General features: G+C 35.3%; 1 protein-coding gene across 3 annotated transcripts; it reads left to right on the forward strand.

Annotated features, from left to right (window-relative positions):
* Positions 1-253: 253 nt before the first annotated feature.
* Positions 254-11937, forward strand: LOC108331520 (uncharacterized). 3 transcript variants are annotated; one of them, XR_008248574.1, is made up of 7 exons: positions 254-623; positions 827-2079; positions 5166-5360; positions 6255-7164; positions 7604-10193; positions 10978-11205; positions 11642-11937. XR_008248574.1 is itself a non-coding variant. In XM_017566243.2 (6 exons), the coding sequence occupies exons 2-6, from the start codon at positions 915-917 to the stop codon at positions 11005-11007; spliced, it is 4890 nt and encodes a 1629-aa protein (XP_017421732.1). In that variant the 5' UTR covers positions 254-623; positions 827-914; the 3' UTR covers positions 11008-11551. The 3 variants fall into 3 exon arrangements, 2 of the variants coding, with proteins under 2 accessions (XP_017421732.1, XP_052732942.1); XM_017566243.2 differs by lacking the exon at positions 11642-11937 and having other exon boundaries at positions 10978-11551; XM_052876982.1 differs by lacking the exons at positions 5166-5360; positions 11642-11937 and having other exon boundaries at positions 10978-11551.
* Positions 11938-20224: the final 8287 nt, after the last annotated feature.

A 20224-nucleotide genomic window follows, 5' to 3' on the forward strand; every position in this document is an offset into this window, starting at 1 on the left:
AGATTATTTAATTAATTATAAATATTTTAATAATTTAAATAAAACAAGATAATAATAAAATATATATTGACACATTAAAACGAGACTAGATAAATATTTTTTAAATATCCGTTTTTATATTTAATTAAAAAAATCGAATATTACTTATATTTTATACCGATAATATTATTCAATTAATAAGAAAATGTTTCATCAAATAGAAGAGTTTGAAGAATACCGACCTCATTTAAACTCTCTTTAGGAGAGTCTACTATTTCTTTTTCTAAAAAAAAAAAAAAGTGTTTTTCTCGTAGTAACGGTTCTGGGATGCGTTCGGAGCAATTGTTTTTTCCGACATTAATCTATTGTCACTTCCTAATTTCTTCTCCTTCCTTCTTCTCACTAATCACGCACAATAACAATTCCGCGAATCCAATGTACTTCTTTCCATCCCCTATGCTCTCATAGCTTCCTAGCTAGGGTTTATTTCCCACTCCTCACTCACTCCCAGCAAAACCCTACCCTAGCGATTCCCATTACCCACCAGCTATCATTCCTCTTTGCTCAAACTGTGGCTTCTCTGAAATCGACAGACCAAACGGTGCGTCTTGCTCGCGGCAATTTCCACGATTCAAATATGAAGAGTAAGGGGAGCTGGTTTATCGTGTTTGTAGGAAAATGTTACGAAATAATATGTGACCTTTTCTTGAATGCATTATATTTCTTAATTCGAACCATATATATCCCACTTGCTGAGTTAGTTAATAATACTCTGTTGGTTCTGGTTGTTTTGCTTGCTTTGCTCCTTAGTTGTTTCATTCACTTTATCGTTGCACATGTTTTTCAGGGTATCCGATATTGGAAGCAGTGAAGATTGTGATTTTGGAGTTTCTTTGTTGCTAGTTTATGTTAAATAGAAAGTTTGCATTCGAATTATGTATAGTCAAGTGAATCGTGGTTCTCATATCGGGCAGAGTCCCGTCCCTCCCGTGCTGCCGCCTCCACCACCACCGCCTCAGTATCAGCAGGCCCCGCCGCATTTCCATCAGTTCCCACCCCCTAACGTTGGTGGTCCTCCTCCACCACCGCCTAACGTTGGTGGTCTACCACCACCACCACCACCCCCTCATCATGTTTATTTAAATGGACCTCCCCCTCCTCCTCCTCCACCGCGTCCTAATTCTTCTTCCCCAATTCCCATGAACCTTCCCGTTCAAGGTTCACATAATGTGATGCCAAATGCTGGACAATCCTACCCTATCCCTTCTCAATTACACCAGGGGAACACCGTGACACCGCAAACATCTTGGGCTCCAGGACCACCGCCTAGAGTATTGCCACCACCACCACCACCTCCACCTCATCCTCCCTCGGCTTCCCAAGGTCAAATTTTGTATAACCCTTCTTTCCATGGTCCACCTCTGCAGCCCGGTGATGTTCAGAATCTGCATAATGCTCCTCCACCACCACCCCATTCAACAGGTTATTTCCATTCAGCTGTTGGGAATTACCGAGTGCCTCCTGGTATTCCCCCACCGTTGCCATTGTCTCCACCACCTGCTCTTCCCGCTCCACCGCCTCCTCCTCTTAATGCTCCGGTAACCTCCTCCTCCTCCTCAAATGTTGCAGATGACCCTCACTCTGTGAAGACTGTGGATTTGGTTGATGGAGTTGTAGCTTCTCTTCCATCTGGTATTGCACCTGTACATGGTTCTGATTCTAAACGGGACGGTCCAAATTGTAGAGAGGTTGCTGATGCTGAAAAAGATGAGGATCTTCCCCCACCTAAGCCAACGGAAGAAAATACTGTACTGAAGATAGAAGCTTTGTGTCAGCTTATTGCTGAGAAGGGAGCTGATATTGAAGATAAGATTCGTCGAGATGAATTTCAAAATCCTGAATATGTATTTTTGTTTGGCGGAGACCCAGGAACTGAGGCTGCAATTTCTAACACTTATTTCCTGTGGATGAAGAAGAAATATAATTTAGATACTGGATGGCATGAAAAGAAAAGGCAACCAGAGAGAGTGTACTCTTCAGGTGAGCAGTATAACCTGCATGTTGCAACTGGGAGTGCTGATTCTGACATGGAAATGGAAGGTTAGTTTTCTTATGATCCTGAAATTGAAAACTAATATTTAACACTTTTTATGTTTGAGGTATTAAATTATGACATCTCCTGATTCTAGTCCAGCATTGGTTTGGGTATGCTGTTACGTATTCTTAACATGAAAGTCCTTGTAGTTTGTATTGATTTTGTTATAATTATAGAAATAAGGAACTAATCCTATGTAATAAAAAAAATCTAGATTGTATATGTATTTTAGAAGTGATTTTATTTATTAGCCTAACGCATAAACAAATATCCGTTGAAACTACTAGGACACTTCTTCTCAGTCATCTTCCTCACCATTTTTGGGGGTCCTTATGACATGTTCTGTCATTAACCGAATGTCATCTGTCTTTAATGACAGGGTACCCTGTATGTAGTCTTTCTCCACATGTTCTTGGCACCATATGTTTCGTACATAACCTCACACTTGATTGTGATAGACTTTCTCCTCTGTCATTCAAATATGTCTTTGTGGGATATCATTGCCTTCAAAAAGGGTATCGATATTTCCCTCCCAGTATTTATAGGTATTTTGTGTCTACTAATGCCTCTTTCTTTGAGTCTGTTCTACATTATCCTATTGTTCGTTCCAATGATGACATTTGTGATCACTTTCCGACCACTATCATTCTTCCTTCATCACCATTAGATGACTGTTAAAACATGGGATGCTTTTCCAACACCTATTTAGGAATATCATCGCCTATTGAAATTCCAGTACGATATCCCTCTTCGATGAATAAAGATACAATGGAGGCCAAGCTTGATCCCTCCTCGACACCATCTGCCGCATTGGACTCAGTGTTATAATCAATCTGTTATGGTAGTGCCATGGCGGAAATTGGTTGTAGATTTATAGCCTGTGGCCACAACATGGTGGTGATTGTGGGTTTCTCATGGCGGCCGCTTTTTACATCATGAAATGCGAAGATAGAATGGAGATGGCCAAAAAGGTGGCAGGCATGCAACTTCTATCTGAAAACGAAGGAGGGAGATGTGCAGCAGTGCATGAGAGAAACCCTAATGTGTAGCAACGGATGAGTATTAGTATTATCTGTTTGTCTATAGTATTGTAATGATCTGTAATTTGTTTTAATTATTTTTCAGGTGTCTTTTTTTCTTTTATTTTCTAGATTAGTTACAATTATAGGATGATTAGTTACAATTATAGGATGAATAGTTACAGTTTATTTTATCTTCTGCACAAAACTGAGATGATTGAGGCTCATCCTGTACCTGTGGCATCTACCTGCAAACTCTCCAAGATTGATTCTACTTCTTTTTCTGATCCTTCTCTATCATTCTGTTGTTGGATCACTTCAGTATGCCACTATCACTAGGCCTGACATAAGCTACGTTGTCAGCAAAGTTTGTCACTCTTTTTGTGCAGCCTCTTCCTCCACTCCTTTCTCCATCACCTCCATGTGTGATGCTGATTGGGCATCTAATGTTGATGACCGGAAGTCTACATCTGGTTCTACTAGTTTCCATGGTCCCAACCTGATTTTTTGGTGGTCTCACAAACAGCGAATCATTGCTCGTTCCAGCACTGAAGCTGAGTACTGTATCATGGCCATGAATTTGTTGAATTTTTCTAGATACAGGCTCTTTTGATAGAGTTCCATATCCCCTTTTCTACTCTGGTCATCCTATGTGACAACCAAAGTGGTGTGGCTATCGCTCATAATCCTGTTTTTCACTCCAAGACCAAACATATGAAGATTGATGTCTTCTCTGTTTTTGATCAAGTGTTGTCCAAGCATTTACAGGTTTCTCACATCCCAAGTGTTGACCAATGGGCTGATGTTCTTAACAAACTTTTTGTCCAACTATTGTTTTCATTTTCTTAGAAGCAAACTCAATGTGCAAGTTCTTTCAAATCCCTCACCTTGAATTTGAGGGGGGATATTAGTGTTATTTTTTTGTCTATAGTATTGTAACTATCTGCAGTTTGTTTCAGGTGTCTTTGTTTATTTTATTTCTTAGATTAGTTACAATTATAGGAAGTTACATTGGTTTGTAACTGCTGCAAACCTCTCTCAACTGCTATGCAACTTCTTCTCTTCTTTTATATGTTTTGCTACAGAACAGAATTGTAATTTATCTTTTAGAGACTGTTAATACAGCCTGCACCACCTTTCCAGTTACACGACTGCCTTTTCTACTCTTTAATTATTCAGTTCATCGTTGTCATCACATTCTATTAATGAGAGAAACCCTAATATGTAGCAGTCCGTGAGAGGAACCTATTATTCTCTTTGTTTTCTCTTAATCTTTTGTCGGGTTATCAAGGCCCAATAAAAAAACATTACAGTTTAACCTACCCTACCTACAATACAATAGCCTCTTATTCTTTGTTTTTCAATCCCTCCATTTCTGTTGATGCTTCTGTTTGCCACTAGTCGTTGTTGAGATCTCGCTACTGCCACCACTGACATTATTACAATTATATTTGTATGTGTTTTTTTTTCAAATTATCTATATGCATATTGTTAAGAAGTGAACTTTAAGTCTAACTCAATCCTACAAAATTGGTTTGTAAGGTGAGGTTTGCACACACACATATACTCTAAATTGACTTTATTTCTAGTCGATGTGAGACTTCCAATACACTTCCCTCATGCCGAGGTTTATACATCTCATGCATGGGACTAGACACTAATGGGTGGTCCTACAACGACTTGATATTAGATGGAACAATATGTCCAACAAACAACAAATTTCGCTAGGACTGACTCGGAATCTGGCTCTGATATCATGTTAATACGTGAACTTTATGCCTAACTCAACCCTACAAAGCCAGCTTGTAAGGTGAGGTTTCACATTGATTAGAGATAAGGCCAATTTAGAGTATATAAGTGGGTGCAAACCTCATCTTACAAGCTGGTTTTGTGGGGTTGAGTTAGACTTAAAGTTCACTTCTTAACAGGAGGGACCAAACCTTGTCTCCCAATACCTTTTTGGATTACTTTGTAATTTTTATTTGATAAATAGTTCAAACTATGACACAAATAAAAATTCATTTTAGATGAGCCTGATCTGGTTTGTTTTATTTCTCTATGGATGGGTTAAGATGATATCACACTTTCTGACAAGGACCAAGGTTCAAACTTTGCAACTGAAGCCCTAAATCGAGATGATGAAGTGCTTAGAGTGAATCAGAATATAGCGCAGCCGCAGAAATTATCAGAGAATGACCCTGACAGGGTCATCTCATCCTGCAGTCCATCATACTTTGGATCCATGGGAGTCAGCAAACAGAATGAAGGTTTCATTTCAGAAAAGCCTTTTTCCTCTATGTTTAATTACTTTTAGATACTTTTTAATCAAGTTTTTATTTAACATGTTTTTCTTTATTCAATCAAGTCAGTAATGCTGGTGATAGACATATGTCAAAAGTTTTGGGACACAGAATTTAATTTAGTACTTAAATTTAATCAAAAGTTTCTATTACACTGAAAGTTTAAGTACTTAAATTTGGTATTTAATTTAGTGTTTTGATATCTTTCTCGCTTTAAACACTGAATCTAACTTGACAGTTTGAGGATTGACATAAGAAACTGTAAAAAAGACTTGTAGAAATTACACAGAAGTCCTGTCAATTGATGGACTGTGGTAACTCAACATTCTCGATATTTCAGGCATAAAAGAGTAAATACAAGAATTGAATTAATTAGTAGAACTCCAATCTTTTGTCTGATACACGACTCCCATAAGTTCCGATGATTATTAATTATTTTTACTATTTCCAACAGATTCATGCAGTGCACTGAATTTAGTAATTATTTGCAGAACAGAATTTCATTTAACATCCATGTAGTTTTTTTTTTTGTCAACTTGTTTCATTTCATTAAATATTTTTCTGTAAGTTAGAGGTGAATAACTAACTATATTTCTCCTTATATAATTGAAGAGAGGATAGGTTTACCAACTCATTGTTCATGATCACTATATGTGGTTTATTTGCTCCTTTTTCACTGAATTAAAAATTGATTACTCTGATCTCATTTTTTATGTAGCCGGTCAGAATTCAGAAGTGGTAGAATATTAATAGAGTTGACTTTGGTATTAGATGTCAAATTCATTCTATGGCTAACTCTAATATATTGCTTTATTAAAACAAAATATTGTTTGTGTTAATAAAGCTCTTTACTAAATACAGGACCCAAGATTTTATCTGATCTGGAGCACAGGAAATCTGTAAGACCAGTTACCAAGGTTCAAAGTCTTGAGAATGACTCCACTGAAGTGGCTGAGTTATCCTTGGGCAAGGCTTTGGAGGAAGCTGCAACTTGTGTTGATGATGATTTTGTTTGTACTGTTCCTTCTGATCACAATAAAACCGCTACTACTAATAGGGATTATGGGACACTCCTAGCGAGTGGCAGCCCTATAAGACTTCTTCAAGATTATGCTTCTGATGACACTTCAGCTAATGGGGATGAAAGCAATGCTGCAGATGCTAACGTTTTCACATTCTCAGAAGGTGTTGATACTGCTGGTGTTTCAGCAGTCCATAAAGATTCTGGGAGTCATATGGAGATTGGTATTGGATCTAAGAGTCCCGCCAGTACTCAAAAGGGGTTTGGGTCACTCTCCAGAACATCACAGGGTGGTTTAGAAATATCTACACATTTATTACAAGAGTCTAAGAAAACTCGCAACCGAAAAAAATCTGTCTCACGTTGGAGTAGTGATGGATGTGTTGACCATAACCTTGAAAATCAGATGTCTGTTAATTTTGCTTCATCGGTGGAAGCTTCCAAGGGCAAAGATAGATTAGAGGATACTGCCATTGACAGTGGTAGTAGAAGTGGTAATGCTGAAAAGGAAGATGAGGGGAAAACCTCAAAATTTGAACTAAATGTTATGAAAGTAGATGAATTCGGAAGACAACTAAGAGAAGGTCTTTCAGATAGTGATTCTGATGATTCATTCCATCACCGGACACGGAGGCTTAATAAAAGAGATAGAAGAAGCTGGAGCCGCAGCCAGTCTCCTCCAGACAGGAGGAGTAGGAGGAATAGGAGGAGTCCTCGGAGGAGAAGAGATAAAAGAAACAGGTCTCGCAGGTACATACTGCTGTTGTGCATTGTAGAATGACCTTAATTACCCGCTGTTAATGTGAATCTTATGCCCAAACAATTTGTATTACAATGTACAAGTCTTCCTTTCCTAGGTTATCTGTTCTATGGATTAAACATAAAATCTCTCATGCTAATAGAATCAATTGTCTTTCTTTGCATTTCAAATATTGATTCTTGATATCTTTAACAATAGCTTTGATGCAATTGATGGAAAATAATAGAATATATATACACGCAGATAGAATATTATAGCATGTGATTGTAATATGAGATTTATGTCTAACCTGAATTCTCATTTGATTCCGCTAGAGTTTAATTCTTTTTTGATTCCGTGAGAGTCACTTGATAGTGATTCTTCTTGACAGCTTTCTATCTTTGTATAGAATACTACTATATATAATTTTTCAAATTTTGTTGGTTACAGCTGGTCACCCCAGCACCGAAGAAGCAGTAGGTCACCGATCTCAAGACGGTCAGGTGACTTTCGTGGTGAGAATGTTAAAAGGGACAAAGATAAGTGCTTTGACTTTCTTCGAGGAAAGTGCTATCGGGGAGCATCTTGCAGGTACATTCACCATGAATCTGACATGAATGCTACTTCAAGACGCTATAAGAATAAACATGATCTGGAAGTCAGTTATTGTGGAAAAGAATCAAAGACTAATGGAGACATGACGAATATTTCTTCTAAAGTGTTTGATAATGAGCATGATGGAGTTAGAAGTCAGGATGATGATCTTAGCCTGAATGTGACTAGCCAGGAAGTAGTGCAGAAAAAAGAAGATTCAGGGAGGAATGTTGTTGCATCAACTATCATTCATCTTGATGGCCAATCAATTAATAGCAATCTAGGTAAATCTAAATCTATCAGAGAGGTTGCTCCTGAAATGCAGGAAACCATTGATGTGAGGGAGGATCCAAGGAATTCAATCCATGGGAATGATAGTTCGGAAGCAGGTGATTCTCAACAGCAACACATAGTTGAAGGCTTTCACCCTGATGCTTTAGGCCATGATAATACTTCTAAATCATCTGGTACATATAAAGATGTCATTCCCTCAGGAGATGGTCTTTTTGCTCAGAAAATGCAACTCAGTGTTTCTGCTGCTGGAATTCAGGAACAATCGTGTTATCCATCTCAGCATGTAAATGCATCCTATGTGACTGATGCATCACCTGATAAAAGATCAACTGTTTCTACTAGTGTTACTGAAGTTCCTGACAGTGTCACATCAGAGCAGGCTTCAAAAGAGTTACCTCCACAGTGTGACTCTTCAGTGGAATTTCCACGTCATAATTACCAGGTGTCTGCACCTGTTGTTTCACATTCCCCTGGCGAAAATCCTGCGCACATGCCACAAATTTCAAGGCAGTATAATGTGATGCAACAAAGGGCATTCTTTCCTTTCCAATCCACTGCCAGAGAAAAGTTTGAACCTTACCCAGCTCCTTTACACATGCAGAATGCTCACTTCAATGTACCACCTAATAGCTCTTGGACATCATTGCCATTGCCACCGCCACTGCCACCACTGCCACCGCCACCATCACTGCCACCGCCACCATCACTGCCACCGCCGCCATCAACAATGGTGTATGATCCCAATGTAAACTCAGGAGTTGTAAAATCATATATTTCTTCTGAATTTATTCAGAGTCAAATGCATTCAAGAACTGACTTTGTTTCCCAGACTTCCATGAAGCCTTTACCGAGTTGCTCTGAGAATTCTGATTTTCATGATATAGCATACCCTCCTATGCAGGACCATTCACGGACTTTTATGCTTACTGAACCTTTCTCTCCAAAGCAACTTCCTCAAGGGAACCCAGCTAGTCAATTACTTTCAGGATCTAGTCTCAACGGAGATGAATTTCATAATCAACTTCCATTGCAGGATTCAAAATTTTCCAGTGCCACATCATTTGGCAGCTTGCAGCCTCAACAAAATCAATTTTCCTGGAAATCGGATGTGAACAGACTACAACCTTCTCTGGGTGGCAAGTTACCCGCCGAAGGACATTTTATGACATCCTCACACATTGATTCATCATCACAAAAACAACAATCAATGTACAATTTTCAGTGTTCTGTATCCGAGGCTAATTTGGGTGTGCCTGGGGAGACTGCTACTGTTTCCAGATATCCACCTGATTTTCTGGATAGCAGTCATTCAACTTCTCTTCCACCATTTAGTGGATCAAGAATATCTGCTCACTATAATCCTTATGCATCAACCTTTGAGAAACCACTAAGTTCCAAATTTAGTTCAAGTATTTTTAGACAGGAAAGTGAAATAGTCCATGGTAACAATTATGCTTCTTCTAGATTGAACCATACTATGGTAAATGGGGAGGGTGATGGTGGGGTTGGATCAAGACATTCGGCATCTGCACCAAAATCAGGTAGAGCTCTTGGTCAGATTTTGCCTAGGTCTGGTGGTGACCAATATGATCCACTCTTTGACAGCATTGAACCATCATCTTCTTTGAGAAAAACTGATTTTGATCAGAAGCAGGAAGTCACAGGTGAATCCAATGTCAGCCTAAGGCCCAAAAGTTCTTACATTTCTTTGGATGTGGATGAGAAAAACAAGGAGGAGGAGGTTGGGGCTGTTGCCTCTACCACTTCTCAAAATAATGATGAATACAGTGAGACAGCGGATGCAGAAGTTGGTGCTATTGAAAATGAGAGCGTAAGTGATGATGTGGATGTTGCAAAAGTGACTACAAAGGAGGTTGATATTAATCGGGTCAAGTCTCCTGGAAAAAGAAAAAAGAGTAAGGATTCCAGATCAATGAAATTGTTCAAAGTTTCCATTGCGAACTTTGTAAAGGAGGTTTTGAAACCATCATGGCGACAAGGTAATATGAGTAAGGTTGCTTTTAAAACCATTGTGAAAAAGACCGTGGATAAAGTGTCAGGAGCCATGAAAGGCCACCGTGTACCTAAGTCCCAAGCGAAGATAAGTCAATATATTGATTCATCGCAGCGAAAGTTGACTAAACTTGTGATGGTAATTAATTGATTTTCTCCATCACTTATTTTAATTTTTTTCCCTTATCAGAGCCAAGTAGATAGCTGCTATGGGTATGGTTTTGTGTTTTTGCATCCCTTCGTGAATCTATACTGAGAATTAACAGAGGTCTACATTTTATAAACAAATATGTTCACTGATAAAATGACAAGAGGCTTGATGCACAGACTACCCTGTTTGTCTTGGAATATTATTGTATTTAAATGAAAAGAAAAAATTCTTTGTAACACGTTTGAAAGGATCAGCACTGTTATTTTAATTGCATTTTAGATGTTTCCTTCAGTGATTTTAATTGAAAAGTTGCTTCTATACTGAAATGTGACTGATTACATAGATCCACAATAAGACAGATTTTAGTGATCTACTGAACTTCACCTGTGGTCTAACTTCCAAAGATTTTTATATGCAAGAAGAACTACCATTTTCTTTTATTTTAAAAAAACAAATTGGAGATGGGAAGCATTATATTTGAATTGCTTTACAAAAAAATTTTAGCCACGGGTCAAATTTTAGACAGATTTTAGTGATCTACTGAACTTCACCTGTGGTCTAACTTCCCAAGATTTTTATATGCAAGAAGAACTACCATTTTCTTTTATTTTAAAAAAGAAATTGGAGATGGGAAGCATTATATTTGAATTGCTTTACAAAAAAATTTTAGCCACGGGTCAAACTGGGATAGTTGATTTGATTATAACAATATGCCTAAGTGGTAATATTCAAATTGCCTTTAGTGATGTTCTATTCCCTACATTTTCGGCAGGGTTATGTTGACAAGTACGTGAAGGTATGAAAGTGAACTATGCCAATGTTTCTCCAACATTCAAAGTCAATGGGCGTAGCATTTCAACAGGAGGGCATGACATCTCAACAGGGAACATCGGTACTTCCCTGGCGTTGTCTACTCCCAATATTAAAGGCGCACTGGATTGGTGTGAAAATGGTTGGTCAACATTCCAGTTCCTGAAGAATTTTTGGTTGCCCCCGATATGTATGTATTGTATTTCTCCTTGTTACTCTTGTGATTTGCTTTTTATGTTATAGATTCAACTCCGTGTTATTTTGAAGTGTTATGATGAATATCACGAAGTTGGAATTAGTTCACTCTTGTAGCTTTTTTTAAGCTAATAGCTAGAAGGAATTGCATGTAAAAATACTATAAGAAAACTGTAAATTTGTGTTGGTGCCCAATTGTTTCTTTTTAACGTTCCAAACCATCTTGTGGTTTGGCAGACACCTTAAGTTTTTCCTTTTATTGGTGACCTCATCAAATATCTTCCCCAAACAGAACCATGGAAATAGAAGCAGCTTTTCTTACAGAGACGCTGTTAATCAAATTTGTTTTTAATCGCGGAGAATTTGGGATGCTTTATTACATTCTGGTTAATTATAATGCAAAATGACATTGGTCTCTTCATTTATCACAGAAACTGGCATTCAATTGGAGGGGGAGTTGAACTAAGTTCTCCCCTGGTCAGAAAGCCAGGCCTAGAGTTTACAGGTCTCTTCATTTAGCTTGTCACTTAAGTGCCAACATCACTGGTCTTTGCTGTAAATAGGGCACTAGAGTTTAGCTTGCTTGTGAAAATTTCTCTAACGGAAATATTTCTTGTAAACTTTTTTTCTTGACATAATTTTTTCATCTCTTCGTGGAAGATGATATATTGGCTTGAAATTTTTATTGTTTCCAATGGTAGATGAATCCAGATTCAAATTGTGAATTTTTCCTTGATTTGATTCTTTATGATTAGTAAAATTGATAATGAAAACAGATCCTCCCTCCTAAATATGTTCCACTAGACATAGCAAATCATCGTCAGAGGCGATTGCCTGAGGACAATGTTCCAGTTTTCCCCTTTATTTTATTCTTTCTCTTCTTTCCCTCCCTCACTAGATTTGTTCTGCTGGCCACACTGTCAGTTGTCAGAGGTGATACTAGGTGTTGATGCTCTGTTTTTTTGTCAATTTATTTTTATATTAAGTTGTTAAGAAATATGTTTAAAATAAACTTACAAAACAAGCAAAAGTGAAATTCAACTTAGCTGATCAAAGTATGTTCACGACGCAACATGTTACTAGTGATGACATGCTCCTGTGCAAGATGGTACTAGCACCAGCAGGTGCCATTGAATGTCTATATATAATCGAAAAAGGATGGGTGCTATTTGATTATAGTGGCCCCGAATGAAGACTTAAGCATATGTCTATATATAATAGATAAGGACGGATTTGTAACAATAATAAAAAAAAAACAAGAATAAGATTGAAAGAAAGCACTTTTATTCATTTTCAAATCATTACAATTGTCTTGATTCCAAATCAAGGAAAGAGCTTTTGTATCACATTTCCTTTTTCTCAAACAAAAAATTAATCTGTTTCAGATAGTGGGTGAATCTCTGTCTTGGTAAGGACTTGGTAAACATATTTTGGGATTACCCTTTGAGACTATCTTCTCGATTTTGACCTTCACAACTTCAACAATGTCTCTCATGAAGTGTAGTAATGTTTATGTGTTTGGTCCTCCTGTAAATTCTGATGATCAACAAAATGGACAACACTTTGGCTATCGAAAAGTATGGTCACACATTCCTACACAATACGTAACTAAGCTATTATCCCCCTTCAACCATAGTGTCTCTTTTACCCCATTTATGAGTGTGATATGCTCAGCTGGATAACCACCATTGATTGCAAAGTTGGCTACATTTGCAAAGTTGGCTATATTTTAGTATCAATATTTCTTGTATAGTTTGTGTCTACAAACCCTTTTAGCATCTCGCTACGAGTGGATTGTCTATACACTAGATTAGATGATACAATTCCTCTCGCATACCTCAACACCCACTTCAAAGTCTTTCAATGAGTACGTTCATGATTTATCATGAACTTACTAACCACACTCACATCAAGTGTGAGATCCGATTTACTATACACTATCCTATATATTATGCTACCTACTTCATTAATATATGAAATAATCTTCATCTTCCTCTAACATTCTTTAGAATTAGGAGCTTGGATAATTGAGAGCTTCCAATGATCTTAAACTTGTGCATCTGAAACCTCTCAACCGCCTTCTACTAGTATCCTTGTAGAGATAGATGTAACTTTCCATTTGTTTGATCCCTTCATATGTTCATCCTAAGTATTTGCGTCGTGATATCTTTCATTCCAAAGTTTGAGCTTAATTTTTCTTTATTTCATTTTTACATTGCTTAGCTATAAGGATATTGTCTACATATAAGATCAAGAGCAATGCACACCTTCCTTCTCTTTATAGAATGTAGATACAACTATTATAATTGCTTCTATGAAATATTGTCTTGCATTGAAGACTATCAAATATCTTGTACCATTTCCTTGGACTTTTGTTTCAATCTAGAGATTTCTTTAGAAACACGCATTTCCTTGATATTCTACAAACCCTTCAATAATATATGCTAAAGAGTTCTCTCCACATCCAACAATTTTGACACTATATTATATTGGTTAGCAATTGGCATCAAAATGCTTATTGAACAATGTCTTACCATAGATGAGAAAGATCTCATTATAGTGTGTCCCCTCCACTTGTATATAAAACCTTTTGCCATTCCTTTAGACAATTTGATTCATATCTAGAATGCTCCACCTCAATGTGAACTTTTTCCTTGCCTTTCTCCAGATCCAACTATTTTGACACTAGATTGTACTACTACCAATTGACATCAAAATGCTTATTGAACAATGTCTTAACACAAATAATAAAAACTCATTATAGTTTGCCCCTTCCACTTGTGAAAAACTTTTTCCCACTCCTTTAGACAATTTGATCCATAATGGGAATGCTCTACCTCAATGAGTTTTCTCCTTGCCTTTCTTTGGATCTCTACACAATATAGCTATTCAAGTCTCGTTAAATGTCCAACAACATCCATAGCTTATACTTCTTCACTTCTTTTGCGTATCTAATGAAGACACACCTCTCAACTCCTATTTCCAATTTATTCTTCTTGACATGTGCAAATGCCAAGGTGCGAAAATCCCTAGATTATCATAATGTCAGCCTTCTACTCCTACCGCCATGGAAGTTTTGCAATGTTGAGCAAATGATGGACTCCTTATTAGATAAATGATAATGTTTGCAACTTCTCCAATAAAAGGACTTGGGCAATTCAACTCTTAGCAACATACACCTCACCCTCTCCAAGATAGGTTTGTTCATTTTCTCAGTCAATTTATCTTGTTGTGTTGTACCCACAACCATCTTTGGTCTCCTTATACATTCTTTCTTGCAAAATCATTAAACCCCTCTCAAACAAACTCCAATTCATTGTTTGTTATAAGTACTTTGAATTTGGTACCTTGTTGATTACTTATCATGGTGTATCACTTCCTAAATCTATGAAAAGTTTTGAATCTTACTTTTCAAGATATAGATCCACATATTCCTTAAAGAATCATCAATGATAGTGAGGAAATAAGACCCTTCACCATGAGTTTAAGCTTATGTCGGGGCCATAAGTTTGCATGAGCATGCTTAAGCAGTTTATTAGACAAATGCTTATGATTCTCAAACTTCATTTTATGAGACTTTCTCAATATACAATGATCACTAGAGATGACAATGAATCGAGTTGGGTACAGATAGCGTCTACTTATTACTTAACCTGCATGAAAAAATCGTTTCATTACCCGTCTTGTTACTTACTAGATACCTGCATAAAAAAAATTTACAGATTTTTTTTAACTAGTGAACACTCATTAGATACCTACAAATATTTAAAAAAGAATTATTTTTTGAGTTTTTAAATGAGGTTCAAATTAAATTGCAAAAAAGAAAAAAACAAATACTATTTAAAACATACATCTGAATATAAACACATGATAAAAGGATAAAATTATGTAAAAATATCAATCATATTATTTACTAGGATTAGTGAAGAACAAAACACTTCATATTAATAAAACTATAATAGAAAAAACACTTGTTTTGAGAGATAGATTGGCTTGTGTTTTACAGACAAGACAAAGAATTTTATGCAATGATGGATACACAAAATGAAAAGGCACTTCATTCAAAGATAGGGATTTTACATTCTCTCTATTTGTGCATATTGTGATATTGAGACATTTGTATTATGCAATAAAAGTCAGAGTTGTCAACAAGACCTTACATCTTGATGGGCATATCATTAAACACCTTGTGGGCAACATCCTGAACACTAAGCCTTAAATATTGTTAGATATATTATGTTTATCTTATCTTTATCTTTTATGTTTAGTTAGTTTGTTATTATTTCTTATTTGTATTTTGGACTTAGTCCATATTTTTTCTTTATAAATAAAGGATCCTATGTGTATATTCAACAAGGGAGATTGATGTTATACATAGTTTTTACTATATTCAACATGGTATCTAGAGTCTAAGGTTCTTTTAAGGAATTTTTTTTTTGGTTGCCTCTACTAGTACACCTATCTCTGTCAGCGACGACGTTGTTTATCGCTACCGGCGACACCGTCATCTACTGTTTGTCACTACTAGAGTTCCAATTTCGACTGATGATCACACAATTTTGATCGTCTCAGCCAGGCTACCACCATGTCGTTAATGATGCCTTCATCGAAGCTCTTACGTGCTTTCAGTGCCTTTTGAAGTTGTGGATTTGCTCCCTTTTTTTTGTTGTGCATGGTGGCAAGTTTCGTCTCCTCTTAGCCAACGATTCAAAGCATTAATGTCGCTCTTTTTCCCTTAAAGGTTTGTCGTGGTGGTCGCACGTGCCGTTTCGTCTCAGGCAGCTATTCAGAGTATCGAGGTTGTTATTTTTCCTTTTTCAGGTGTCTTGATTGGAGAATATAAGATTTTTAAGGTTTCTCTCTCCTGTTTATTCATGGCTTCTTTCGTTGCAATCTCTTCTGACCTCCCTTTTGTTACCATTGTGTTTGATCATCCATATATGTTTTTTCTCCTGTGGCAAAAATGATTATTGTAAGCTTATTTATAGCCATGGTGGCTTTTCAATAATGACCTATTTACCCACTAGATATCAACAATGCATTCCTTAATGGTGATTTGCAAGAAGAGATTTATATGGAGCAACTTCCTAAATTTGTTGCTTAAGGAAAATTTTCTGGGTTGGTATTTTGTGTTCTATGTTGTCTTCACATATCATTAACAATTTGGTGTCACTCGAGTACAAAAATAAATATTTTCACTAAGTCTTTAATTATATTAGTAATAAGTTTGGTACATACGATTTGTATACACCAGCTTGTGAGGGAGTGTTAAATATATTATGTTTATCTTATCTTTATCTTGTATGTTTAATTAGTTTTTTATTATTTCTTATTTGTATTTTGGGCTTAGCTCATATTTCTTCTATTATAAATAGAGGATCTTATGTGTATATTTAACAAGAGAGATTAATCCCATATAAAATTTTGACTATATTCAACAAATACAAATGGATTAAGGAAGTAGCCACATACACATAATGTTCACTAGTACAAAAACAACGTACAATGTCGAATATTTTTGGCCTTTCACGTCGAATTCAAGATCGACGTCATATCGGGAGACGTTAAATTGACGTCGAACATAGAACAATTCGACGTTAATCAAATTAACGTCGAATTTTGTCAATATTCAACATTAATCAATTTTTTGTTTTGTTTTTGTTTTAATTAATTGTGATCCTTTCTTACAATTCTACGAGACCTGAAATGTAAAAAAAAAAAACAAATTTCAGTTTTTGATATTTTATAAAGCATGAACTATGAACATGTAGTGTAGTATCAACAACAAACAATAATAACAAACAATAACAAACAACAAACAAGTTCAATCAAACAACTACAACAAACAGGTTAAACCAAACAAAAACAACAAACAAGTTAAAAAAAAAACAAACAAGTTCAACAAATAAGTTCTTCAAAACGAAAAACGAAAACTAACCTTCAAAAGTAGGTTCGTCGAAATAAAGTATTGTCACCAGTGAGAGAGAAAACAGAATGTGCCTAAGAAGGACAAAAGCACGAAAATAATTGGTCAAAACAAACGAAAATCATACCTAAAGTAGTTAAATAAATGCATTTGTAACAAATGAAAGAAAGATTACATGTGATGGTTGTCAAACTTTGTTCTAGAAAAGTTTGAGCAGAGAAGAAGGTATCGTGCGCTAAGATAAAGTGAATGAATTTTCAATCTCTCGCTCAAATTTTTATTGAATTCACTAACCTTTTAACGTCTAATATTGGGGCATTCGACGTTTTATATCCTTTTGACGTCTAATTCTAGCGAATTCGACGTCATACGTAAATACATTTTCACCTTCGGGCCAAACATTTTTGCAAAATTTACCCAATATAACAAATTGACATCGAATTACAAATCTAAACGACATCTAATAATTGCATTTATTTACAAAAAAGTCACCGGTCATTTTTAACGTTGATTATTCAGTGGTTGGACGTTGAACGCGCGACGTTATACGGTGTTTTTGCGCTAGTGGGTTAATCAAACACCCACCCACTCTAACACATTGCAATTATTTCGATATACATCATGCTATTGGTATTGGGTTCAATCACTACCTATGAGAAACTCATACCCATCCACCCAAACATGATTAAGGGAAGATAAAAAACAAGAAGAAACTCAAATAGTAGTAAATCTTTGACACTTGGACTGTCGTAAATCTCTAACAATAGAGAATGAAAAATGCTTTCCAAAATACTTATCTAACACTTGGACGACGGTAGGAAGTGAAAATAAAAAGAACCTAACACGTTAAAATGAATTCTAAATTACCTGTTACCCCCTACTTGTACACAAGTATCAATTATTCGTAACATATATTATTTGCGAGTACATAAGGGTGTAAGTATTTTTGTCATCTTCAGTGATCACACAATTATAACTCCTTCAACCCATCACCTCCTATTAGGTTTTGCTTCCCCAGCTCCATCAAACCCCTTTTTATTGAAGGGCCTCAACTTTAGATGCCAAAACTTTGTCTTATGTTGCATCATCTGACTAGTCACATACGCATTTATGGTCAAAGTTGAATCCTCTAATATATAAAAACAATATTTTTTCAACCCCCTCACAATTATAAATGCTCCCTTTATAATTTTTCATAATTTTCTCAATCTTGGTCATGAAACCCATAAGATCAAACATACTGAATAACAATATTTTGAGTTATGAAACATACCTCACTTCTTGCAGTAACATTTATGGGTTGTTAAACGTCTTCAAATCGATTAACCTCATGCCTTGCGCCTAACATGCTTTATTGTTCTTCAAAAGAACCATTTTTCATTCTTTCAATTTCAAAGAATTTCAAGGTTTCAAATGTGTTGAGTGCATCTTGAGTTCATGACTCATTACTTTGTGTAATAGACACATGCGCCATTAACACCCCTACAACCTCATCTATCAAACATTATCACAACATCAACATATTCCCTATTGGACAATTTGACTTGAAATGACCTTCTTATTGCAATTATAACACTTAATATTTGTCATTCTTTAGACAAATACTTTGATGATTTCTTTCCCTTCCACTCTTTTCTCTTCTTCCCCATTGACTTTAAAACATTTAGACTTAACTCATTATCGTCAATTTTAGATTCTTGAAGCTTATGTAGCCCTTTAGTCTTAATTGAGATGTCCACCTCCTCTAACTTAATGTTTTGTTCCTTTCGATGGGGATTTCCAATCATCACCATCAGAAGTTCAATTTGCATTACACATATCTATGAGAGAAAATGTTGTAGATGAAAACCATAGGATATAGTACTTTAAGATACCTAAAAACCTTTTAACAACAATCCAGTGTGCATCCCCTAGATTAACCATAATCGGACAAACCTTATTGACAACTGATATCAAGATGAGTGAGAGTAGCATATTGCAATGCTCCTACAACTAATCGATAAAGAGTGGGATAAGAAAAAATATCATATTTTGGTTTTATTCAAAAGATCTCATATGTACTTGTTCGCATGAAAGTTATTACTTTAAAATTATATATTTAAATTATATATAAAACAAAAGTATAGAAATGTAGACATAATTAAAATTTTTACTTTTAAATTTTATTTCTTAAGAAAACAAAAGGTTTAATTAGTCATTTGGTTTATATTTTTGTTCAAAAATGTCAAATTAGTTCTTTAGTCTTTTTAGTCTCAATTTGGTCATGATTTGTGAAAATTGATATAATTTGGTTTTAATTTGTGAAAAATTATCAATGGTTTTACATTAACACTAACATTATATTAATTACACCAACAAAACAAACCATCCTTATTTTCAATTTTAATTTTGATGAATATTTTTTGATCTGTTTCAAGAAATTTAACAGAAAGAATTAAATTATATCAATTTTTCACAATTCAAGATTAAATTGCATAAGCTTTCATAAATCAGATCAAATTGATACTAAAAAAAATTGGAAGAAGTAACTCAACATTTTTTAATGAGAAAATGGATGGAATGACTAATTAAACCAAAACAAAATTAGTTATTACATCTATAACTTTAATGTGTGTATAATAAATAACTTGTTCTATTATATGATTTTTGTAATGAATAAATTTATATAAAATAATAATAGTAATAATAATAATATATTATTTATAAGAAATTATAAGACACCATAATAAAAAAAATGTGGACACCCGTTTGCATATTGTGTTGTATTTTCACTAATTTGTGTGCATTCACTTTTTTTTACAAGTAAAAATGTATTAAATAATGTTATCAAAATGAAAAATATTAATAAATGAAGAGCTTTTATATTTCTTTATTACGTAAATTGTTCTTTTATTGTGAATAATTATATAAGTTTAAAAATAGTTACTAAGAGTAATATTGAAAAATAGTTTTTTATTTTTAATAATTATTTCAATTTAGAATTAAGTTAGTTATTAAAAAGGTAAAATTGAAAAAAACGGATATTTATTTGAATTTTAAGAAGTAATCATTCAAAGAATAAAACTAGAAAGAAATTGTGGATTAAAAA

The sequence above is a fragment of the Vigna angularis genome, chromosome 4 (assembly GCF_016808095.1).
Source record: "Vigna angularis cultivar LongXiaoDou No.4 chromosome 4, ASM1680809v1, whole genome shotgun sequence".
NCBI classification, from domain to species: Eukaryota; Viridiplantae; Streptophyta; class Magnoliopsida; order Fabales; family Fabaceae; genus Vigna; species Vigna angularis.